Genomic DNA, 25478 nt, shown 5'->3' on the forward strand with positions numbered 1-25478 from the left:
TTCTAGCCTCTTTGAAGTATTTTTTAAAAATCTTTCCTTGATCAGTCATGTATTCAAATAAGTTCAGGAATAGTTATATGAAAATCAAATGAGCATGCCATTTATGTTTTCAGACAAATTACTAATAAAAATATTAAATGGAATTGACCTTTGGGCAAAGGCCCAAAGACATGTCCAAGTTGATATGGATCATCAGTCTTTGAATCAGCAATTTCCAAGATATTTCCCTGGGTACTGCTGTTATTTGCTGTGAATTACTATTATTATTATTTTTTGATGGAATGGGATGCCCTCATATATTTAATTTCCCTCTTTACAATTTTTGTGATTTTGATACCTTCTATTTATAACATCACATTCATTTCTCATTATATCTTTCCCTCTCTTCCACTGAGTTAGCCTTTCTTTGTAACAAAGATTTAAAAAGTTCTCTGCTAATTATTCTTAAACATTTGAACCGATACCTTTACTACTTTATCATTAAGACACAGCTTATTCACAACTTCAGTTGTAATCCACTATAAAAATAGAATAAACTATACCATAGCATGACATGAGTCAGTTGTCTTTGTAAAGACCACAGTGTCATTTATCCATCCTTAAACTTCATGGCACTGTTATCAAGGAGCAGGTGAGAATATACCTTGAATATACTCTTCATCCCTGGAGGATGTTACGGATTCTTTCTTCAGTTTATGACTCCACTAAAAATGGTTCAGATAAATTTCATACCCACTATTGATTAAAAATAATGGTTACTTATAGTTCCAAAATGAACAATTAGATATTTGACCATGCAGTAGAAACTGTAGTGTAAGTTTGAGGTATAATTGCAATGGAATATTTTTCCTATGGAATTATTATTTTTGTGCTTTTCAGGCTATTTTGAGGTATCTTCTAACCTGATGATGGGCCAGTTTTAACAGTTCTCTGCCTGCCCACAGATCATCATCCTTTAGATCATCTCCTAAGTTATTTTCAAGTAACATTTTTGGCAGTTTATTTCTTCCTCTAACTCCTAAAATTAACTAATTCAGAAAAGATCAGTCACCATAATATAAATTGAGATTAAGAACTTTCACATAATCTTAGTACAATCCTTCTCATTTTGTAAATTTGGAAACTAGTTCAGAGTGAACTTTGTATTTTCTACATAGACTGCTGAAAAAATCATTTTTCCAACCTTTCTACTTTGTAAGTATTTGTTTCCTGAACTAGAAGATAGTTGATGTATGGAATACAGTATTAGAAATAGATAAGGTAAAAGTATTAATGTGAGGAAACTTGTATTAAAATAACACAAATTAATATGATATTGGAATATTTTATGGAATTTAGTATCATAAGACTTAGAATTTGAGAGAGACAAGAGATAATCTAACCTCACCTCACTTTTCTACTTGGAGCCTAAAATAATTAACATTAAGTGTTAATGAATCTCTCAGGTTCCTGAATTTCTGGATGTTTGGCATGCCTCAGGTGATAAGACGGGGGTTAGAAGTTGTCAGTTAATTGTTATTTCTCCATGGATTAGATTAAAAATTTATATAATTTGATGTGTAATATTGGGCATATGTTTCCACTTAGAGAAGCAATAAAAATTCTCTGCTTGAATCACAGATTCAGCTGTTACTTTAAGCTGTGAGCAATAAAGGTAGATAAAATTCACCCTGTGCTATAAAACAATTCATATAAAAACGACTCTTCATTTCTTTACTTTATTTAGGAGGATGAGTAACTCAAAGCATTTCCTAGATTAAGTTGTGCTAGAAATCAACCAGTCAATCAGAAGGCATTTATTAAGCACCTATATGTCTCAAGCACTGAATCAAATACAAAGGGGGAAAAAACTTTCTTAATAAAGAGCTAATATTTTAGTGGAAAAGAAAACAACCCAAAAATATATATTGCATAAATCTGAAATAAATAAACATAATACAAAGTAATTAAATATGATATTGTTTGGGAGCAAGGGCACTAGTAATGGAGGGGATCTGAAAAGGCTTTATGTAGAAGATATTGTTTGAGTTGCATCTTATAGAAAAAGATTCTGTACAACAGAGAATGCATTCTAGGCATTTGGAACTGCCACTTAAAGACTTGGAAATGATAGATGGTCACATCCTATGCCAAAATAAGTATATGATTTAGGCATAAAGGGTGTTAAGCAAATTAGGAGAGCAAAGGATAGTTTGCCTATTAGATCTTTGAAAAAGGGAGAAATTTATGATCAAAGAACTAGAGAACAATTTTGATTACATTATATTAAAAAGTTTTTGCACAAATAAAATCAATGTGGCCAAGATTAAAAGGGAAGCAGAAAGCTGGGAAATAATTTTTTCAGCCCATATTTCTAATAAAAGCCTCATTTCTAAAATATATAGAGAAACTGAGTCAAGTTTATAAGAATAAAAGTCATTCCTCAATTGATGAATGGTGAAAGGGGATGAGAGATGGAATATTTTATATGAGTATAGTTTGTATCATAGACTCTGGGAAGGGGAATTATGTCCGAAAAGGGTCAAAATAAATATAGGGTGAGGCCAGGTTTTGAAAGGCTTTAATCCAAACGGATTTTATATTTGATCCTGGAGGTGATAAGGAGCTATTGTTGCTGATTGAATAGAGAAGTTACAGAGTCAGATATACAATTAGTTTTTATACTTTGGCAGGAGTATCAGTAGCCAGTATGAATTAGAGGGACGAAAAACTTTAGTCAGAGGAGACAATTTAAGAAATTGTTGTCAAATCTAGGTAACAGGTGATGAAAGCCTGAACCAAGATGGTCACTCTGTGAGTAGAAAAAAGTGGAATGCAAGGGTGGAAAAGATTTTAACCAAAGCTATTAGGAGTCTCCAAAATAAAAGTGTTTGTGAACCACTCCAAAAAAATGAGCAAAACTATGTTTTAATATAGTGGGAAAATGTAGTTAAAAATCCAAAGGGAAAATAAAAGTCCAGAAGAAACTATACTAGAAGATCATTAATATTACCAGCAGCAACAAAACTAGTACATTATTAAGATGCAAACATTGAAAGAATGAAAAGAAGAAATAAATTAGCAAAAATATTGCAAAGTAAAATGAAAATGCTTATTCCAAGGAAGGACCTTTAGAATGAGATGTTGATAAACTTGGCACCTCAAAATTATCTCTGAAGAATTTGAATACAACAGTGATTTAGAGAAAACAGAATTATTTCCCCACAAAATACAATGTTTAAGACAACAGGGAAAACTGTAAGGAAAAAAAAAACACAACTCAGTACCCAGGAAGTTACTCAATAAGAAACAGATTTGGATTTTGCATCTAAGAGATTGGTTGTGAGGTGTACTTTCTTCCTCTCAGAGGATAGATGATAGAATGTATAGTAGTTTATGTGTAGAATGTGTAGTAGTTTAGAATGAAGCATGTTTTCAGAAATAGTGTTTCAGTTTGTTTTGATTTAATGTCTTTCTTTGGGAGGACAAGAAACAGCGGCAGTTTTAAAAATCATCAATAAAATATTTAAGAAAAAGGAAGCTATGTTAAAAAAAAAAAGTTCTAGAGATGAAGGATAAAAAAAAAGGGAGAAAATTTAAGAATGAGCTTTCTGAGAACTGTAAAGAAAATAATTTGATAATGAGATTTAAGATCATTCCATAAAAAGTTTATTCAAAAAACTGAAAAAGAAGGGAAAGATTAAAAATTAGCAGAATTCATAGGATACCAATAGAGTTAATTCCAATTTTTTTTTTTTTTTTTTTTTTTTTTTTTTTGTCACGCATGTATTCTTGTTTAAGGTCAAGATTTACAGTGACAAAGAATTGATTTTCCAAGTAGTTGAAAAACACTATATTTCAAAAAATTTTAAGCAGAATAGTTGTCCAGTAATAATAGTAGCAGTTAGAATAGGACATGGTGAAAAATTAAGAATTTGAGCTTTTGAAAATTAACTTTTTGGCACTATAAAATATTATTTTAGAAGACAAAAGTTAGTTTTTTAAAATCCTTCCTGAATTTGAGACATTTTTGGAGAGAAAAGCCTACTTTTAAAATAGCGTTTGATATTCAGAAAACATAGAGTTAAAAGTTGAGTTATTAAGCCAAATAATTTATGGATCAATGAAATCACCTTTAGAGAATTAAAGACAAAAGCAATGGTGTTTTCCTTGACTCATGCAAGGGGGATGAAGTGAAGAAAGAAATCAATATTATTACTGGATTATTAGTGACTGTGTAAAAGTATGAAATAAAATGCCAATAGAATAAAAACTATATCCAAAAGATTATCCATTTTGGTCAAAATAAGTTTATGCCAGGAATAGTTTAATATTAGGAAAACAATATTGTAAATCATAAAAAAACAAGAATACTTTAACCCCATCCAGTCAGTAGATGCAGAAAAATTCTTTGTTAAAATACAATATTCATTTAAAAAAAAAAAAAAAAGAACACTGAAATACATAGAAGATTTTTTTTCCTATAACATAACACAAAATATTTAATACTTGAATAAAAATAATAGAAGCTTTGCCACTACTCTCAATAGAGTGGTATGTTCTAATGGTTATTTTGTGATTTCACTTTTAGAAGTGAAAATATAGCAATAATGTTAAAAACTGAAATTAAAAGAGAAAAGGTACAGAAAAGTTTAAAATCTTCATTTGAAGATAATATACTGACTCATTTAGAAAACTGAAAAAAATTGATAAGATATTTGGGATATGATATATACACAAAGTCATTAGCATTTCCTATTTTTTAAAAAATAATAAATTAAGAGAAAATGTTTATGACTGTGACAAAATGTGTAAACTTGTGTATTAATATCTCAAGACAAACACAAGAGTGATATAAAACAATTTGAAGAAAAATAAAGGAAGAATTAAATAACTGGATATTTAAAAAAAGGAGAAAAGCAATTCTATGGGTATGGTATGCCTTATAGATTTAATCAAAATGCAAATATGCTAGTTAATAAAATTAGGTAAAATAATAATAGGATATTTGTATTGCTATATATTAATATAAAGCAGTAATTATCAAAATTATTTCATACTTGGTAGAAATCTAGATTCAGATTAGGTAGTACAACACTATGACTAGAAACACACATAGTAATGTTTGATAAATTTCAAATTATATAAACATTGGGGAAGGAATTATTTAATAAAAACTGGGGAAGTTAAACAACAGTATGGTATGAAGTAGGTACATTTATATTACATATCATGCACAATAAATTTTAAATGTATAGGATGTGTATGTATACACACACAGGCATGCATGTGTGTATATGTGTATATATGTATGTATAAGGAAAGGAGAGAGAGAGAAAGGGAGAAAGAGGGGGAGAGGGAGAGAAAAAGAGAGAGTGAGTCATCATCATGGAAAGGAAAACTTCTATCTATTGAACAAATACAAAAACCTCAGGCAAAATAGATGCCTTTGATCACTGATCATATTAAAATAAAGACTTTTTGTTCAAGGAATTGTAATGCTTTTGTAATCAGCAGATTAAAGCAAAAACCTTTGCTTGATACACTAAATCTATGAGATATTGACATAAAGGAATAATTTTTCCTGAAAGATTAGTCATCAAAGAATGTGAATTAGGGAATTCTTAAAAAAGAAGTGCATGACAAGTAACCACCTGAAGTGATTAAAATTAAACTATCATATTTAGAGAAATGCAAGTTCTAACAACTCAGGAATATTTAAACCAATTAAATTGGCAAGATAATTTAAAATCTTAAAATCCAATGCCCTTAAGGCTCTGGAAAAATAAGCATACTCTTTACTATTAGTAAGGCTGTTAATTGGTAAATTCTTTTCAGACAGCTATATAACCACATAGTAATTGCTAATAAAATTATTCATATCCTTTGACCTACTATTCCCACTAGTTGGACTATATCTCAAAAATGGTACTGACATCAAAATAAGACTTACCTATACAAAAATAATCGTAGCAGAATTATTCTTTCTAGCAGTAAAAAAAAAGAAAAACAAAAATATATATTTATTCAATAGTTATGACATTTCTCAACAAATCAGGACATATTAATATATTTGAATATTTTTGTATCATAAATAATATCTAATGAAGAATATAAAAAAATATAGGAAGACCTATATGAAGTGATTTATAATGCAAAGAATTTAAAACACATTAAAGGTCTTTTTATTGTTTTAATATATTTTTATTTATTTTGTTATATATTTTCCAATTACATTTTTAAAAATTTTAATCTTCAAGTTTTAAAATTTTGTCACTAAAAGTCTTTATGGAAATAATATTTTAAATGGCAAAGTATATAAATCTATAGAAAAAAAGTTTTTAGAAGGGGATATGGGAAATAATATAGAATGTTTTAATTTCCATCTTGTTCTTATAAAAATACAGTTATTTTCAAGCAACAATTAACTTTAACATAAGATTTAGCAAAGCCAGCTAGTCTTACTAAGTTTAACACCAGCACTCTATTTAGATTTGATGTTCAAAAGAAATATAACACTCAAGTTATAGCATAGTTATCAAAGGAAGGTTTGCTTTACTCCAATATTGAAAGAATATGCAAGAAAGATATGATAGTATTTATCTTCTGTAGAGAAAACTTCACTAGTTTCCTTATGAAAATGTGTGGTTATCAAGTTAAGATATGATGAAGGGCATGGTGATTTGAGTGGTCTTTAAATATACCAACTCAGATGGACCTAACACTCAGATGGACAAAAAACAAGTCAATCAGGTTTTAAACCCCTTTGTCTCATTTTGGGTAAAACTAATCCCTGGCAAAGAAGGGAACAAGAAGAGATGGATCTAACTCATGTTACAAAGAAACACTGGTAGGTATTTCTAATAGCTATGTGATTCTGTGGAAAAATAACTTAACCACTCTCAACCTCAGATTCCCTATCTGTAAAATGGGAATAATAGTAGTATTTACTTCCCAGGGTTGCATCTGAGGATTAAAAGGATATTTGTAAAATGTTTGTAACCTTGCTAGCTAATTAAAAAGTCTTATTTCTTGACAGTAAAACTGCTTAGTTGTGACATCCAATATTACTATTGTTATTATTCTATAATTAATTATTCATAGTATGACACCTGTTTCCAAGAGCTTCACCTAAGATCTTTGGGAAAGCAGACATACTAATGAACTGTTAAGTTTAGTTGTGAATTGGTCCAATCATTGTGGAAAGTAATATGGAACTAGGTCCAAAGAATTACTAACCCAAGAGGCATACTTTGTGACCCACTACTAAATCTGTACTCCGAAGTGATCAAAGAAAGACAAAAAAGGATGTATACATACAGCAGCTTTTTTGGGTCATATCAACGTACTAGAAACTAAGGGGATGCCTACCAATTGGGAATTGGCTGAAGAATTCATGGCATATGACTGAAATGAAATATCCTAACATAAGAAATGATAAAAGGAGTGGTTTCAGAGAAATCTAGGAGGATCAGTACACATTGATTTAAGATAGTGTCCAGAAGTGAAATCATATGCAATTTACAATGATAGTTTGAAATGACACATTTTCATAGCTAAAATATTGTTAGTACTTAATTTTTACATCTGTTATCATTTATGTCATTGCTAACAAGTTCTATGTTCCATAATTTTAGTATTCATTTAATTTTAATTAGAGGATTGATTAGGAAGGGATGTAATATACAGAAAGGCATGAGTAGTAGATTGGGAAAGGAAGTTTTTCCAGCTTGGAGAATATTTGATGAATTAGGGTGTGGATTCGGCATACTTGATTAATTGAGCAATATGTCAAATTTAATTAGCTAATGAGGAATTATGCAGATGTACCTTGAATTACTCTAGTGCTTAGAATGATAATATAAAATATGGGAATGACTCAAAAAGTATGCTGAGGGATGATATATAAGTGATTGTGGTAGACTCTAATAACCTCCAATAGGATTTAATTATTTTTAGGGGAGTACATGAACCATTTTAGAGCAATTAAAACTCTAATGTAAGGGTGGTTCTCTCTTCTGCATAGCAAGCAGAGAACTGCAGTTTTTTTTTTTCTTTTAAGTTTGTGGAACTGGGAATTGATGCTTCTTTTACCTTTTGACTTTAAGCTATCATCTAGCTAGAGGCAGTAAAGTGCTTGTTTCTAAGCATCTCTAGTTTAAAAAGTGAAATCAATCTCAGAATGCTGAATAGAGCAATGGGCCCTGCAGAATTATTTGGCACAATACAGAATAAGACACTTTTCCCAAGCAACTAAGAATTGAAGAAGCTCCCAGACCTGATTAGAAGAGAACACTCTCTCCTTGTGGGATGAGTGGGTGGGGTGGTGCAATATTATCCTGTTAGTCATCACATTAAATAATGGACTCCCAAGCAGGCTTTTTATAGGCAGCAGTTCTACAGAATTAGTTATGTTGTTATATATTCTTACATTTGGAGCAACTAATCAGCCTATAGAACTTTCTCAGGGATTTCAAAGCACTCTTATAAAGCTAAGTAAGGGCAGGTGAGTGTTGCAATTCTCAGCAGGTAGCAGAATCACTGTAGTTGATTTACCAATTAGGTAATTACCAAGACAGAGAAATGATGACTTATATGAAGTATTTTTCTCTTTTTCCAATTCAGTGAAGATGAATTGGACCCTACTTTGTGCAAGGCACAGGAACTATTCAAATACCTAAATAAAATTTTGCCTTCAAGAAGCTTCCTTCATGGGGGAAGGTAGTTAAAATGTAGACATAGGTAAATAAGTACAAGATAGCTAGAAAAAGAAAAGTACACTGACTCTTCTTCTCTCCCACCCATCTAAATTATTATCACTCATGCTGAGACAATTTAACAGTTCCTGGATAGCAGAATATCTCTTTCGCCCAGGGAATTTCATATTTTTATAATTTAAAACAGTGATGGCAAAGCAACAATGTGTCACAATGATTACAGTGCCAGGCCTGGAGTCAGGCAGGTCTGAATTTAAATCTGGCTTCATATACTTATTAGCTGTGTGACCTTGAGCAGGTCACTGAATTCTTTCTTCATCCATTAGATGGGGGCAATAATAATACCTATCTCCCTGAGTTGTTGTGAGAATCAAATGAAATAATAATTGTAAAGCTCACTTAGCACAGTGACACAAAGTAAGCACTATATAAATGAATAGGTATCATTAGCTTTTATTATTATTTGGTCAATAGAAGATGACAGAGGAGAGATCTGTCAGTTTTGGGGTTTGATCATCATCTGAAGTGACAGAAGCACACTGGTTGTCTTAGCATCAAAGAATTATAGACTATTTGAGCTGGAAGGGATAGATAATAATACAGCCCTGTCATTTTTCACAAAAGAAAATGATCAGCAGAGGGATTAAGCAGTTTGCTCAAGGTTACATAGCTAGTTAGCCCGATTCTCAGCTCAGTTCTCATTTTGCTCTTACCTTTGGGCCTCCTTTAGTACATTGAATCCCCTAAAATAACATGGCTTCTTTTTTTCTCTTGTTTTTTTCTCCTTTCAAGGATGTGAACATAGGTGAAGGGAGTGAGTTTGCAGATAGTGGGATTGAAGGAGCCACCATTGACACAGACCTCCTCTCCAGGCGCTCCAATGCTACCAATTCCAGCTATTCCCCAACTACTAGCCGAGCATTTTTGGGCAGTGATAGTGGCAGCAGTTCTACTGGAGATGCTGCCCGACAGGGGGTATATGAGAATTTCCGTCGGGAACTGGAAATGAGCACCAATAACAGTGAGAGCCTTGAGGAAGCTGGCTCTGCCCACAGTGATGAACAGAGTAGTGGTACTTTGAGCTCTCTTGGACAGTCAGATATTCTCCTCTCTGCTGCCCAAGGAACAGTAAGAAAGGCTGGAGCCCTAGCAGTGAAGAACTTCCTTGTCCACAAAAAGAACAAGAAGGTGGAGTCAGCAACCCGGAGGAAATGGAAGCACTATTGGGTATCTTTGAAAGGTAAGGATAGAAGATATAGTGTTACTCTATTAATTCTTTTTTTAAAAAAAATTTATCAAAGCTTTTTATTTACAAAACATATGAATGGGTAATTTTTCAACACTGACCCTTGCAAAACCTTCTTTTCCAAATTTTCCTCTCCTTCCCCCCATGCCATCCGATGGCAGGTAGTCCAGTACATGTTAAAATATATATGTTAAATCTAATATATGTATACATAGTTATACAGTTATCTTGCTGCAGAAGAAAAATCAGATCAAGATCAAGGAAAAAAAAACTGAGAAAGAAAACAAAATGCAAGCAGACAACAACAGAAAAAGTGAAAAAGTTGTGGTCCACACTCAGTTCCCACAGTCCTGTCTCTGGGTGTGGATGGCTGTCTTCATCACTGAACAATTGGAACTGGTTTGAATGATCTCATTCTTTAATCTATTAATTCTTAATCCATAATTCTTTTTTACACATGTTTAAATCTTTTTAAATATAAACATTTTTAGTTTATAATTTTAATTAAATTTAATTCATTAAACATTTTAAGTACCTAAAATGACCAGTTTCCTTGGTAGGTGATTATAATAATACAAAGATCAAGAAGGGATATACATATTATTATATGTAGCAATCTTTTACACGTATAAAATGTATACAGTAATAGTAACTGCTTTATACATCCCTTTAACTAATGGCAATTCTCCAGTACATATTTTGGACTCTCCCCAAAATTAAAAATACACATTTTTACCTTACAAATGTATGTATCTTTGTTCTGAAAGTGGAAGGTAGAGGGAAGGATGGATACACAATTAAATGAATACAAAGTAACTTCATTTTTGTTTTTACTTTTCTTAACAATCAAGAGACAATATATATAGGATAATGAGAGAGTGCGAGAGCAAGCACAAGCAAGGTATAAGTGCTAGGAAGATCAGGAAAAGCATAATGTAGGAGGTGCCACCTGAAGTGTACTTACAAAGGAGGAGGAAGAAAGGCTAATAGATGATTCTGTCAAAACATAGCTTTCAAATGGCTCTGAAGGTAGTATAAAAAGAGGAATTCCTAAAATGATTTAAGTGGAGGCAGTATCATTGAAAAAAAAAATGCTACCCTCCTACAATGTTCACTTTGCTTCAGACATTGCTAATTTGGATATATAGCTCTTGAACATTTAAGTTCTTGTATGTGTATTTTAAAAATAAATAATGTTTATTTTATGTTCATACCTTATAAATCTAGTCTTGTATTTTATAGTATAGAACAGACTTAGATTAAAGTATATATAGATCATTTCAATTCCATGCATTTGACTAAAGGGAGGGAAAACATGTATATTATTATAGAGGATCATATAAACAATATTATTGGTTATCATCAGAAAGTAGGTCTGTTATATTCTACAATTCCAAACCCACTGTAGCCTAACTTTGAGATGTACAAATTTGTCACTTACAAAGTTGCAGCCCCAGGGCTGATGTTGTCTTAGGCCATTATTAACACCTGGACAGTAATAGTACCTAGTAAATTCACAACTGGACAGTAATAGCACCTAGTAAATTCACAGATAAATCCTATTTGATGAACTCTCTTTTAGGAATATTGAAATCTTGAAGCAAAGTTCAGGTACTGCTTAAGTGGTCCCAATCAAGTTATTTTGTCTTTTCACACTTTCTTTTGCACCTTCCCTATATTTATACTTTTGTGTGTGTGTGTGTGGTATGTGTGTATACATATCTATATTCTTTTATGTCTACATCCAGATACACACACATTTATATCTTCATCTTGAAAGTTCATAAGTTTATAGAGTTTCAGGATTTAGATATTGAAATATACTAATCCAAGGTATCCTGATTCTGTCTTTGCAAGATCTTAGGGGAGCATCTAAATGATCTATCATTTTAAATACTAAGCCCAAATTAAGCCCAGAATATAAAGTGACTAAGATCATTTAGCTAACATGAATCAGGTGGTTAATATGAATAGAATTTACACCCACACTTCTCACTCCTAATCCATTGATCTCTCATGTTTTCTCTTTTAATTGCATAATTATATATTCTTACACATTATACATATATATACACATATTTTATGAATATGAGACTAGTCCATAAATGAGATCGTATATAATTTTTTGTTTAAAAATTCTTTCAAAAAGTGGGGCTAAGGAGCAGCTAGGTGGTGTAGTGGTTAGAGCACCAGCTCTGAAGTCAGGAGGACCTAAGTCAAATCTGGCCTTAGATACTTAACACATTCTTCGCTGGGTGACCCTGGGTAAGTCACTTAACCCCAATTGCCTCAGAAGAAAATGGGGCTAAAATTTAATATTTTTGTTGTCAAATTAATTAAAAACAAGGTAGTAAGAGGGAGTAAGAGATAACATGTAAGTTGAAATGAAGTGAACAGGAGGAGGCAGACAGCTATTATATAAAATGAACCATTTGTCAGTAGATTTTATGGATATTTCTGTATGAGAACCACCCAATCCTCAAACCATAAATCTGTCTCATTTGGATCATAGAATAGTCTTTGACAAATTACTTGATATGGGATATAAAATACCTGGATAGGCAAGGATCAATCTGAATCTTTGGAAGACCTTATAATTAGTATTTTGAACTAAGTTCTTCATTTCTTCTCTTAATTATACATTTTGGGTAGCCCCATTGAATAGAAGTTAGTGTTGCTAGACCACAGAGTTGTGGAGGGAGTCATGTATAAAAAGGTTGATAAGATAGATTGGGGCTAGAATATGAATGTTTAAAAGCTGAAGGTTTTATTTGATCCACAATTCAGTAAAGTGCATTGAACAAGTAAAGAGGTAACAGGGTCAGGCCTTAACTTTGGAAAGTCAGTTTGGCAGCTTTGTTCAGGGTGGATTGGGGCAGGAAGAGGTGACAAAGACCTGACCACACTCTGATTAAAGACTATTGGGCAGGGAATTTACAGAGATAGAAATGATAAGATGGGCAGTTGATAGGATATGTGGTTGAATGTGAAGGAGGTGCTAAGGAAAACACTGAGATTTTGAACCTAGTTGACTATAGGAATGGTAGTTCCCTTTTTTGAAATAAGTTGGAACAGAAATGGGGTTGGAGGAAGAGAAAATTAATTCTGTTTGGGATATTATTATCTCAGGTGCTCATGGGATGTCCAGTGGGAAAGATCCAAAAGACAGTTGGTGGATATAAACCTGTAACTTAGGAGACAGACAAGAGTTGCTTTGTGGATTTGAGAGTCATATTCATTGGGATGAAAATTGTAATCATTGAAATCTGATGAGATCACCAAGATAGAGAATGTAGAGAAAAAAGAGAAGACCACCTATATACATTTAGTAAGCATGATATTATGATGATCTAAGTTAAACTGAGAAAGAATTATTAGGCCAGTAGAAGGAAAACAAAGAGTAATGTAAATAAAACAAAAAACATATCTTAGAAGAGAGATTATCCAGGAGGAGAAGATAGTCAACATTAGTAAGTGATTTAGAGTAGTTCAGGATTAGGATTTAAAAAAGATTTGGCAATTAAGAAATCATTAGTTGAAAAATCTTTTACCACATTCAAAGAAAAAACTATGGAGTCTGAATGCAGATCAAAGCATACTATTTTCACTTTTTTTTTGTTTCTTTTTCCTTTCTTGTGGTATTTCTCTTTTGTTCTGAGTCTTCTTTCACAACATGACTAATGTGGAAAAATGTTTAACATGATTATACATGTATAATCTATATCACTTTGCTGCATTGGTGAGGGAAGGAAATGAAAAAATTGGTACTCAAAATGTTACAAAGATGAATGTTGAAAACTCTTTACATATAAATGGAAAAAAATACTTTTAGGTTAAAAAAAGAAAACATTAGTGACAGTTGAGTTGATAAAGTTGGAAGCTAGATTGCAAAGGATTGCAAAATGATTTTAAAAAGATGAACTGGAAGCAACAAGTATTGTAAATATTGTAATAGAACCAAGAGAAATCTGCAAAGATGGTAAAGTATGTTTCCAATATGTTAAGCCCATAGGCAAGTGATGTGGAAAAGAACTATGCAAACAGGGATGGGCAGACAACTCTGACTCTGACCTTAAAGTAGGTTATTGCTCTTTGTTTTTTTACTTCCATACATGTGTTGCTGTAAAGACCCAGAGAAAGTGATATAAGCATGCTATCTGGGTACCTTTCAAATTCATTTTAACTAACTTCAAATTATTCCTCCTACAACAAGATAGTCCTTATATTCCTCTCTAATTGCTTCTCTTTCTCACTCACCATAGAAACTATACCAAACTTTCCTTAGTACTCCCCTAACTCCTCTCTTTAATTGAAGACCCAACCTCTTACTTGATTGAGAAAGTCGAGACCATTTATTGTCAGCTTTTTTTTTTTCCTTCATCTCAAATCCCCTTTGCATTATTCCCCACTCTTCCTTTACCCAAATCTCTTATAATGAGATTGGCCCTTTTCCTTTTGAAAACCAATTCCATAAGTGTGCTTTTGATCCCTTCTCTTCCTGTCTTCTCTAGCAGATTGCATCCACCCCCACATCCCATTATCACTTTCTTATCTTTAATCCTCAACCTCTCTTTTTCTATTGGTTCTTTCTCTACTGCCTTCAAACATGCCAAAATATCATCCATATCTAAAAATCTTCCAACCCTAGCATTCTCTCAAGTTATGCTATACCTTGCCTCCCTTTCTCAAAATCCTAGGAAAAATCTCTCTACAATCATTGTCTTCCTTTCTTGTCCTATCCCTCACACCACAAAATTTGGTAATCCAGCTTCCAACCTCATCACTTTCCTAAAACTCCTCTCTCTGAACTTGGAGATCATCTCTTAATTGCCAAATCTGATATTTGTTTTCCCTTCACTCTTTACCTTTCTTGACTCATCTACTATATTTGACTCCATCAATCACTGTCTCCTGTATCCATTCTTCTTCTCAGCTTTCATGATACGATTTCCTCCTGGTTCTCCTGCCTGTCTGATTTTTCTTTTTCCATTTCCTTTGATAAATCATCAATGCATGACCATGTCCTAGTCATATGTCCTAGACTACTCTCTTCTCACTCTCATGGGTTTATTCTCATGACATGGGTCATACTCTCATAGATTTAATTATCATCCCTGTGCAGATCAGATCATCTCTGTGTAGATAACTCCCAGATCTATACATCTACTCCCAATCTCTTATTTTGGTTTCAGTTCCACCAAATTCCTATTTGATATTTTAATTGTGTCATCTCAAATTAGCATGGCCAAAGCAAAGCTCATCTTTCCACCCAAAACAGATCCTTTCCCCAAACTTCCCTGTTTCTATTGATGATATCATTATTCTACCAATCTTTAAAGTTTCTAATATTGATGCTATCCTTATTCTTCACTCTCCTGAATATTCCTTGTGGTTGTTTGACTCACAGTTTAGAGTCATAAATATAATTGGTAAGCCAGCAAAAAAAAAAAAAAAAAAAAAAAAAAAGAAGACTGAAAAGGAACAACTAGACAGGTAGGAGGAGGCCTAGGAGGTTAGTGTCATAAAAATATATCTAAAAGGAGAAAAGTTGTCAAGTATCAAATACAGCAGATAGGTAGAAAAGAATGAAGAAATTTGGCAATCAAGAGATTGTTGTTAAATTTGGAGAGAGCATTTTTAGCAGAGTGATAAGTTCAAAATACAAATTGCAAAAGATTAGAGTAAGAGATAAGGAAGCAGAAACATCAGGTATACATATTTTGTTAGAAGATAGGCTAAGAAAAGAAAAAAGCAGTCTTTCAGATCAGCAGCATGAAATAGAAAAAAATCTCATTTGGAAGTAATGAGAGGGACTGATTGGGGAGGAAAGGACAGTGAGGGAAAAGATGAATATAAAGGATAAATAAAGGAGAAAATAAAGAAAATTTATTATATAGAATTGTGAGTTTTAAAATCCAAAAGGGAACTTTAGAGATCATCTGTTATTAATCATAGGAGACACTTTAGGTGGCTTGGTGAATAGAGTGTTGAGCTTAGTCAGGAACATTCATTTTTGTGAGTTCAAATCTGTCCTCAGACACTTAGTAGCAGTGTGGCCCTGGATGACTCACTTAACCCCCTTTGCCTCAGTTACTCCCCTGTAAAAAATGATCTGGAGAAGGAAATAGCAACCCCCTCTATTATTTCTGCCAATAAAAAAAAAAACAAAAAACAAACCCAAATAAGTCATACAGTCGGGCATGACTGAAAAACAACTGGACACAATTGTAATCATTTCAATCTTCAAATTAGAAAATTGAGGTCAACTGAGTAAAATGATTTATCAGTTAGCAAGCTTTTATTAAGCACCAACTATGTGCTTATGTTCAAGGTTCTGAGTCCAAGGTCATACTATTTATTAGTTTCAACTACTAGATTAAAACTCTTTACAGCATACCAAACCACCTTTCTATTCGATACCATTCCTCTTTGGATTTTCTGTTTGCTTTTAATCCAAAGAAATGGGAATCATTCACAAAGTAGGATTTTAAAGATTTTGCTTACTTCCTGTTGGTTGGATTCAGGTGGTGCTTTTCATATTGCATTGGCTTGCTATTACACAAATCATTTCTTTTCAATCTTTTCAAATCATTCTTTTCAATATATTGAATGCCTCTCATCTTTTTTCTTAGGATGCACATTATTCTTCTATGAGAGTGATGGGAGGTCTGGAATAGATCACAACAGCATCCCCAAGCATGCAGTCTGGGTGGAGAACAGCATCGTGCAAGCAGTGCCTGAGCATCCAAAGAAGGATTTTGTTTTCTGCCTCAGTAACTCTCTTGGTGATGCGTTCCTTTTTCAGGTTTGTCTGCTCCTTTAATTTGAGGAAATTTCATATCTCTGTAAAAAATGGTTCCCCTACATGCTATTCCCTTCTTTTACTAAATCCTTCCCTCTTATAGAGCAGCCCTCTTTTTCCCCTTTATTGATTTTTTTTAACACTCTTTACAAAGAAAAGAGTTGAAAGAAAAAGGTAACAACAAAAGGTTAAACTCATTATCAGGAATTAGCATATTCTCCAAGAGGGGTCTGATAAATCCAAGATGTTGAGAAAACTGCTTTATTTGAGAGGAGATATGAATGAGGTATATAATCCAAGGGTCCCTTTGAGCCTTTAAATACTAATCACAGTGTGAGAAAAATCCAGGCTATACATAAAAAATTTCTGATTATTGTGTTTCATTTCACATTTTAAAGGGGTATGAAGTTTTTAGGTATCAGATGTACAAGAGTTGAAAATGCTAATTTATTGTAACTTTCTACTTGAGACTTGAAAGACTTTCACTAACATTGTACACAAGATTTAAGAAGTGCTTCCTTTTTAATAAGAAATATTATATTTCTCATATAATGAGAAATTTTCTTTTTTTCATTGATGAATTCTTTTTTCTTTTAGTGAATTCTCTTCCCCAATATTTCCTATTCTTTATTCTAACTGCAGCTTTATTTTTTAATTACTGTCTTAACATGAGAGATAATATCTAACTATTCATATTTAATAGCTATCCAAAATTATCCCTTGCTTTAGAAAGAATGTTGGGGTAGCTCATAATATCTTCACTAAAGTCACAAACCTATTTTCAACCTTAAAAACATGATGCTCAGTTAATATATATTTTGTTTTTTAAATGTATATTTTAAGTGAGAGTCCCTTGAGATCTTATTTTTCTGTTTCCTGCTCTAGTAATTGATATTTAGACCATTCTGAAGCACCACAAAAAAAGACAGGGGCTATTTTATTAGACTTTTGCATTTCTTTTTAGGTTTTATGTATTCTATATTCTGTTTTATATTCTATTTCTTTTAGAAAAATATAATTTGCTCTGTCATTTTCCGTCAAATGTGAATGTCAGTAAGATCACGAGTGATGCACATATGCACATGCACACACACACACACACACACACACATACACTTTAATTATAACATAAGACCTTATTCATTAAAATTTGTGGCATCTTGTTATGGCAAAATTTACCATCATTCTCATAATTCATCCAGAATCATGGTTGATCATTGCAGTAATCACAGTTTTCAAATTTTAATTACTTGTCTTTGTCAGGTTATGTTATTATAAAAAGTATTCTTCAAGTTTTATATAAATTTTCATCAATTCATTCAAATCTTTTCAGATTTGTCTTTTCTTATTGCATGGTAGTATTCCATTATACTAATTTACCATAATTGTTAAGGTATTCCCTTTTTGATCCAGCATCTGATTGAATTTGATACTCATTCTCTCATTCCTCCCTCTCCCCTCTCTCATTTTCTTTCTACTTCTCTTTCTAGTTTAATATATTTCTACCCCAAACCCTTTGTTCATGTTGTATTCTATACTCATTTGCCCAGTTTAGAAGAAAATAACTTTGGAGTGATGATTACTGGCTCTACTCTTTCTTCCTGGTTTTGTAGTTTTCTACTTGAGTAGCCCAATTATATAAAATAATATGTTCCCCTACTTTTCCTCCTATGAATGATTTTCCTTCCTTTTCCTTTCTTCTATTAACACCACTGTGACCCCTAATGATATTAAGGTCTTCAGGGAACAATTTTTATCAGACTCTTTATTAGAATGTAAACACTTCATCCTTGTATAGTCCCTTCTGATTGCTTATTTAAAATTTTTTTTTTAATGAAAAAAGTACTACTTTGCCTTAGCTGACTCCCATCCATCCATCCCCCCAGTAGTATGTTCCATTGCTGAGTTCTTCTCAGAACTTCCATCTTGAGGAATGGTCTAGCCCAACCTTGAACCTTTCTTTTTACCTCCACTCTTACCACTTCTATTTTATACGTCATTCCACAGTAGAATTTAAGTCCTTGAGAGCAGAAATTCTCTTTCTTTTTACTTGTTTTATTTGTCTCCAGTACTTAGTATAGGTGCCTGGCATATAGGAAGCCCTTAATTATTGCTTTTTAACCTTGATTTATCTTCATGTAACATATTTCTTTTGACTTCTGTTCTTGTATTTCAGTTTCTACTCAGTTCTGCTCTTTTCATTGGGAATGCTTAAAAGCTATCCATTTCATTTTAGATCTGTCTTTTTCTTATAAGATTTTACTCAATTTTATTAGGTAAGTTATTTTTGGTTGTAAACTTACATCTTTTGTCTTTTGGAATATTGTGTTCCAGATATTCTCTCCTTTCTAATGATAGCTGCTATTATTTTTTTGTCATGTTGACTTTGTTTCTTTGATATTTATACTTGTTATTTCTGAGTCTGCATGCAGTATTTTTTCTTTAATTTATAAGCCCAGGGGTTTTGCTTACAAAATTTTAGAAGTTTTCATTTGGGGATTAACTTTTAGGATATTATTAAGGAATCTTTTCTATTTTTACTCTATCCTCTGGTTTTAATAGATATGCATACTCTCATGAATTCCTGAAATGATCCAAGCGCTTTTTCTACTTCTAACTTTCAGATAATCCAATTATTCTCATTTATTCATGAAATTTTTTAAGGCTGGGCTTCACCATCTCATCCAGTTTGGAAATACAGGGACTACTTACAAACCTGATCCCACTTCTGATTGGCAGCTAAGCATATTTTGCCTTAACTAGTTTCCTCCTCCTTATGCAACCTGGTTCTCCCCTGTCACCCTTCCTGGTGACTCACCACATTGGTGATGAATCTAGTACAGATACCTAACGAGGTGAACTCAATTCAGCTCAGAGCCCTTGCATTCAAGATAATTCCTTAGCAGTTTATTGGGATTACAGGTGTGTGCTATCACACGTTTAGTCTTAATTATTCTCATGCTCCTTGATCTATTTTTCAGGTTAATTATACTTGTTAGGAGATACCTTAGATTTATTCTTTTTGTTTTTTTCAGATTTTTGACTTTGAACATTTCTCATTGTTGTTTGGTCATTCTAATTTTCAAGGATTTCTTTACTTAAGAAACTTTACTTAAGTTTTTTCACATTTTATGTGAAGCTACTAATTCTTCTTTCAAATCTTGCCTCCAACATTCTCATTTTCCCCTTGTATTTTCTTTAAGATTCTCATTTCATTTATATTATAATTTTAAAACTTTTAAAAACTCACACTTCATTTCTTTTAGGAATTCTGGCAGTGTCCAAGCAGTATTTTCCTTTGAATTTTATCTTGTAGTTGTTTTGGAGTTATTTTCTCCTTTGGGATTTATGTTTTAGGCATCACTGGCACAATAATAGCTATTCTTATTTAATCCTTAGATACTACATGCCTCCTACATTATACAGTATACTTCTAGTTCCTGTCATGCCTACATAATTTTATTACTTTCAGATGTCATATGTTTTACCAGAAAGCTCATTGCATCTTGTTCTTTCCACATCTTATTAATGCCTATATTTATTTTTTGTTTGCGTGTTAGCTAGGCACAGTGAGTTCACTTGGTAGAAAAAAGTTAATTCTCTAATGGTTTTTAAGTGTTAACAAATTCTTTAAGGGGTTGTTGTGTTCCGTGCTATGAAAAGCATAAGATGTGTCTGTGAGCTGACAGATCCTTTAAAAGAAAAAAAGTTTAGTTTTACCTTGCAAGTAAAGATTAGATTATGGAGCCTTACTTACTAACTACGTGCTTACTTGTTCAAAGTCACGGGATTCTGATTTATAATAAATATGGAGTTCTGCCTTGGAGTTTCTCTTGTTCTCAAGCATAATATATTTGAGAGAAATTTGCTAAACAAAAATGACGTTATTTGACTTGAAGAAGAAGAGATGTAGGGGAAAATAATGGGGATAGAGAGAGAAGCTAAAACAGGAAGCAATTTTTAAGTTAATAGCTTTGAGAGCTAGAAAGAACCTCAGAGTTCAGATAATCCAAATTCTTTAATTTTACAGATGAGAAATCTATGACCTAAGGAATTTGTGAAGCAGTCACATATTTGACAAGAGCTGTAATTCAGACCAAAGCATTCTGATTCCATATCTAGCAGCCTTTCCACTAAAATTTGCTTTTAAGATCTAATCTCGATTATCACACATTTTTGTAATTTCAGTGAGCTAGTTACACATCTTCTACTTTAATTCTATAAGCAATAATTGGTATTGTTTTCAGAATTGAATATTTCTAAGCTGCCTGTTTCAGTTCTCCCTTTGCTGTCAAATATTCGCTAAATAAGTAATTTTGTAATTTTTTGATCAGTCAGCAAGCATTTATTAGGCCCTTACTATATGCCTGGCATTGTGTTAAATCTAAATCTATGCTAGGAAAGGAAAGGAGAGAACCCATACATTAAATTGAAATATTCAAATGAGATTTTTTTTAAAGAATATTTTTATAGCCATTTATTGCCTCAGAAAGGGAAGAGGTGACAGGCACTTTAAGTCTTTTAGGAAATTGTGGAGAAGAAGAGGATTAGAGTAAAATCAGAAATGGGTTTCTAGTTTTCTTTTTAATCTACTATTACCTATTGGTATTACCTGTCTCTGACATATTTTGGGCGCAGTTCCTTTGACTTCCCCAGGATTCTAGGTCAGTGATTGATAAGGAAACAAGTAATTGTATTTGTTAGCTCCTGATCAGTCCTTTGGGATCTTTGAGCCTTGAAACTGGTGAAATTGGATAAAGCACATAGGATTATAATGTTCTCTTCCCCTACCTTTGAAAAGATGTTCCAAAAGTCTATTATCTGTGATACTAAGCACTCTGGAGTTATTTGATTCCAAGTTGATACTTACCTATAAATATGTAATTTTTGAAGTGAAGAAGTCCTTTGAAGGACATTTAAAACAGTAAACCTATGCAAAGGAAACAATTAAGGCTACATAGATTCAAGATACAGAATAATGAAAAAATTTTATGGGCATAGGTATCTCATGGGAGTTGTCATTTTCTTGAAATCCAATGAGTGAATTATGATAATGAAAAGTCATTTCTATTCAGATCACTTCCAATAATTTTTGTGATGAAGATATGAAGCATTCTAGACATAGGGAACAGCCAGAGAAAATGCCAAGAGATAGAGTATCTTGTTTATTGAATAGTTAGGAAATCAAAGTCACATATTGAAGAATAAGGTGTAAGAAGACCAGAGAGGTAAAAGGGAACTAGATTATGAAAGGCTATGAATGTCAAACAGAGCATTTTGCATTTGATCCTGGAGGCAATAAGGAGCCACTAAAGTTTACTGAGTAGGAAGGATGACATGGTCAAACCTGAGCTTTTGGAAAACCATTTTGAAGGACCCACTTGTGGGTTATTTCCACAGTCCAGGTGTGATAGGATGACAGTGTCAGAGGGGAGAAGGAAATGTTTTGGAAAAGTGAAATTGACAGGCCTTGGCAAGAGATTACCTGGGATAAGGGAGGGATGGGGGAGTGGATGTGGGAGGGGAGAGGGATGGGAGTGAGTGAGAAGGTGAGAGATATCTCCTAACCTCTGAGACTAAGGGTTGGATTGTTTTGCCCTCTGTACTGATAGGGAAGGTAAGAGAAGTGCCTTTAGGAGAAAGGATAACGAGTTTTGTCTTGGACATGCTGAGTCTATGGGAGATACAATTTAAGATGTCTCAAAGGGAGGTGGTGATATAAGACTGGAGGTCAGCAGAGAGGCAGGAGCAAAATAGATTGATTTGAGAATGATCAGCATAGAGAAGGTATTGACTTATTTTCCCCCTCTAATCCTATGATTGCTTTATATGTTACCTTTTAGCTTTATCAGTTTTTCATCATTTCCTCATTTGATAATGTTTCTATATGTCATTGTACAAATCATTGGTAAGAATATTGAGTAGGGACTGAGGATAGAGTCCATTTTAATGACTTTGAAAGTTATTTGTCTTTAGACAATATCAAAATCCAGTTGGCTACTTTGCTAATTTATGTGGTTATAGTGATAAGGAATACACATGGAACAAATTGCCTTTTTATGTTTTATTAGTAGCATTTTTTTTGTTTCTGTGAAAACATTTTGTTATAATTACAAACTATATAAATACTACAACCCTGCAGCACATGCAATTTTAGGTTGTTTGTGTATTATTCAGATAATCCTTAAATGTCCAAGTTTGTTTTCTAAAATATAGAATAACTATTAAAATCTGTTTAATTAGCAAAACTCAAAAGATTAGAAATGTAAAAAATAATACAATTCAGAGGAAATAAAACAAATTAGACTTAATAAAAGAAATGAAACTGATTAAAAAATTTCACAAATAATCTATCCTTCAAGCAGTACCTTCCTTAGGAGGTATTTTTTTTAAAAAGTAGTATCTCTTGATTTTTCTTGCATTATTAATAAATAGCACTTTAAACTTCAAAAAATGCTTTCCTTATTACAATGCTTCCAGATAGCTTTATTTTACAGATTAAAAAAAAGAATAGATGGTCAGTGGGCTTAAAGGTGGTTGATGACATGGCCAGTGTGGTTACAAGAGCCAGAGCTTTAACCCTGTTACTCAGATCCCAAATTCAATGTTTTTTTTCCCCCACAACATCATGCTATTTTTAGAAAAGGGTTTAATTAGCATTTTATGATTCTGTTGCTATCATATGTCTTCTAGAATGTTTTTAGCATGAAATAAATTTCTTAGTCCTTGCTTAGTCCCACATCATTGAATATGTGAAATCAATCTAGATAAATCAAGACTATTTACTTCAAAGGTCTATGATTTCTTCAATGTGGTTTTTCCTTTCACTGACAAAGAAAATGAAATTAAGGAGATGGGTTATGTTCCAGAGTTCCTATAACCAAAACGTTCTTTATCCAGTAGCACAGCCTTATATTTCCTGAACTTAGCACTAGTTTGTCTTTAGAGAATATACTCAAAGATTTTCCAGATTTGTAGAAACTTGCAGAGCCTTTAATCTATTGCCTTAGCTTTTAAGAATATTGGGTATACTTCTCCATAATGCAGCTTTATAGTGGAGAGAAATGGGAAATTGAATTTAAATAATTAAACTGTCAGTTTCATCTTAACCCTCAAATGTCAAAAATGTTTAAAATTGTACAAATGCATTTTTTGTAATCATGCTCAGGCTCTGTCAGTAGTTTTATTTTTTATTCTTCACATAGTATTTACGCTTTTACTAGAAGGTCAAGAAAATTATAAATTTTCTAATTTCTGCCTCTCTCTTATATCCTCACTGAAAAGTAATGGGTGATACAGAAGTTCAGAGAATACAACTGAGAAATATTTGCTTCTTCATGCCCCACTGCGAGGGATGAGAATTTATTTTGATGAGACTCACTTTAACATCCTTAAAGATCCTAATTAAATTTACCCTAAAGAAGATATTGTAAGATTACTAATTTACTGAAATAGATTTCAGGATGTTGGTATTTATGGATTGGAAGAAGTGTAAAGCATTTTTAGCAAATGAGAAATTCTTCTATGACACTTGGTGATTTGTTAACCCTGAAACTTTTAAATAAAATATTCCAGAAAACTGTTAATTGCTCAGCTAGCTACAGGAGGCAGCTTGCATTCATGTCAGCATAGCTTATTTCTCTGAATAAGGACCAATTTTGTTGGAAAGATATTTTAATGGATTGTGTATCTCTGGAAATTGATTTAGCCTAAAAATAGAGATTGGCACTGACTGCTGCTTTATTTAGACAGACCAGCAGGAACAAAAATTCTTTCTAATGTAACTGCCTTTGATGACAACCATAAGACAAAGTAATATTTAACTACATTTTAAATAGGTATAGAGTGCTGGGGTAATCCTAGGTGTACAAGCTAAAATTTAAAGAACCTAGAATGTTAAGCTGTATGGCTTGAACATATTTCCATTAACTTTTTTTTTTTTTTTGCAGGGGAGGGGGGGAGTTATGTTCTTCTTTCGCTATAATATGATGGTTCTCTCTGGGAGTAGGTTTCTTGGGGAGGTTTTCTGGAGGCAGCCTTAGTTTTGGTTCAGAGTAATAATCACTCCAGATGCAGCCAGGTGCTAAAGTAGTTCTTTATTGTTTCTTCCAAAACAGCCCCGTTAGCTTTCTTTGGTTCTAAGAGCTCTTGTTGCTAGCTTCAGCCTCTCTCTGAATCTTGGTTCTGCCCAACTGCAGATTAGTTTCTCAGTCTCCCGAACTGAACTCTCACTCTGTCAATCTTCCGAAGTGACTTCTGGCTCTAGCTCAACTCCTACTAGTGGCTTCTTCTGAACTGACTCTCCTCCACTCTGAATCTTTTCAACTGAACTCTGCTGACTGAGCTCAGCTGTTTTTATGCTCTCTCAAAGGTTGACTCCTCCTCTGAGAGTGGGATTATGGGAGGTGTGAATTCACAAAGTTACAAAGTTAACTTTGTGAATCTCCCATACTTGTGAACTCCAATGTGTGAGCTCTAATGTGTAAACTCTTAAAGGTGCAAACCCAAGCACACAAGCATTGCTTCCATCAATTCCACTTAGTACCTTGTTTCAAATTCTGGCCCATAACATCTCCTCATAGGATCAGATCAATCATACTGAACCATGCTAAATTAGATAATTATTGTCTCTATCAATTCTAATGACTTAACACTTTGTAGTTGGAATCCTTTGTAAGGATTCCAACGGGGGGGAGATGAAGAACTCTTAAAAATAATCAAATTTGACTTTTAT

General features: G+C 32.8%; 1 protein-coding gene across 7 annotated transcripts in view; it reads left to right on the forward strand.

The window, feature by feature from the left end:
* Positions 1-25478, forward strand: part of TIAM1 (TIAM Rac1 associated GEF 1) — a 271388-nt gene that overhangs the window by 171144 nt on the left and 74766 nt on the right. For all 7 annotated transcript variants that reach the window (XM_031959302.1, XM_031959296.1, XM_031959299.1 and 4 more), the window contains 2 exons: positions 9489-9936; positions 16575-16747. In XM_031959302.1, the coding sequence (XP_031815162.1) occupies positions 9489-9936; positions 16575-16747 (621 nt within the window). The remainder of the gene's footprint in view (positions 1-9488; positions 9937-16574; positions 16748-25478) is intronic.

The sequence above is a fragment of the Sarcophilus harrisii genome, chromosome 3 (genome assembly GCF_902635505.1).
Source record: "Sarcophilus harrisii chromosome 3, mSarHar1.11, whole genome shotgun sequence".
Lineage (NCBI taxonomy): Eukaryota > Metazoa > Chordata > Mammalia > Dasyuromorphia > Dasyuridae > Sarcophilus > Sarcophilus harrisii.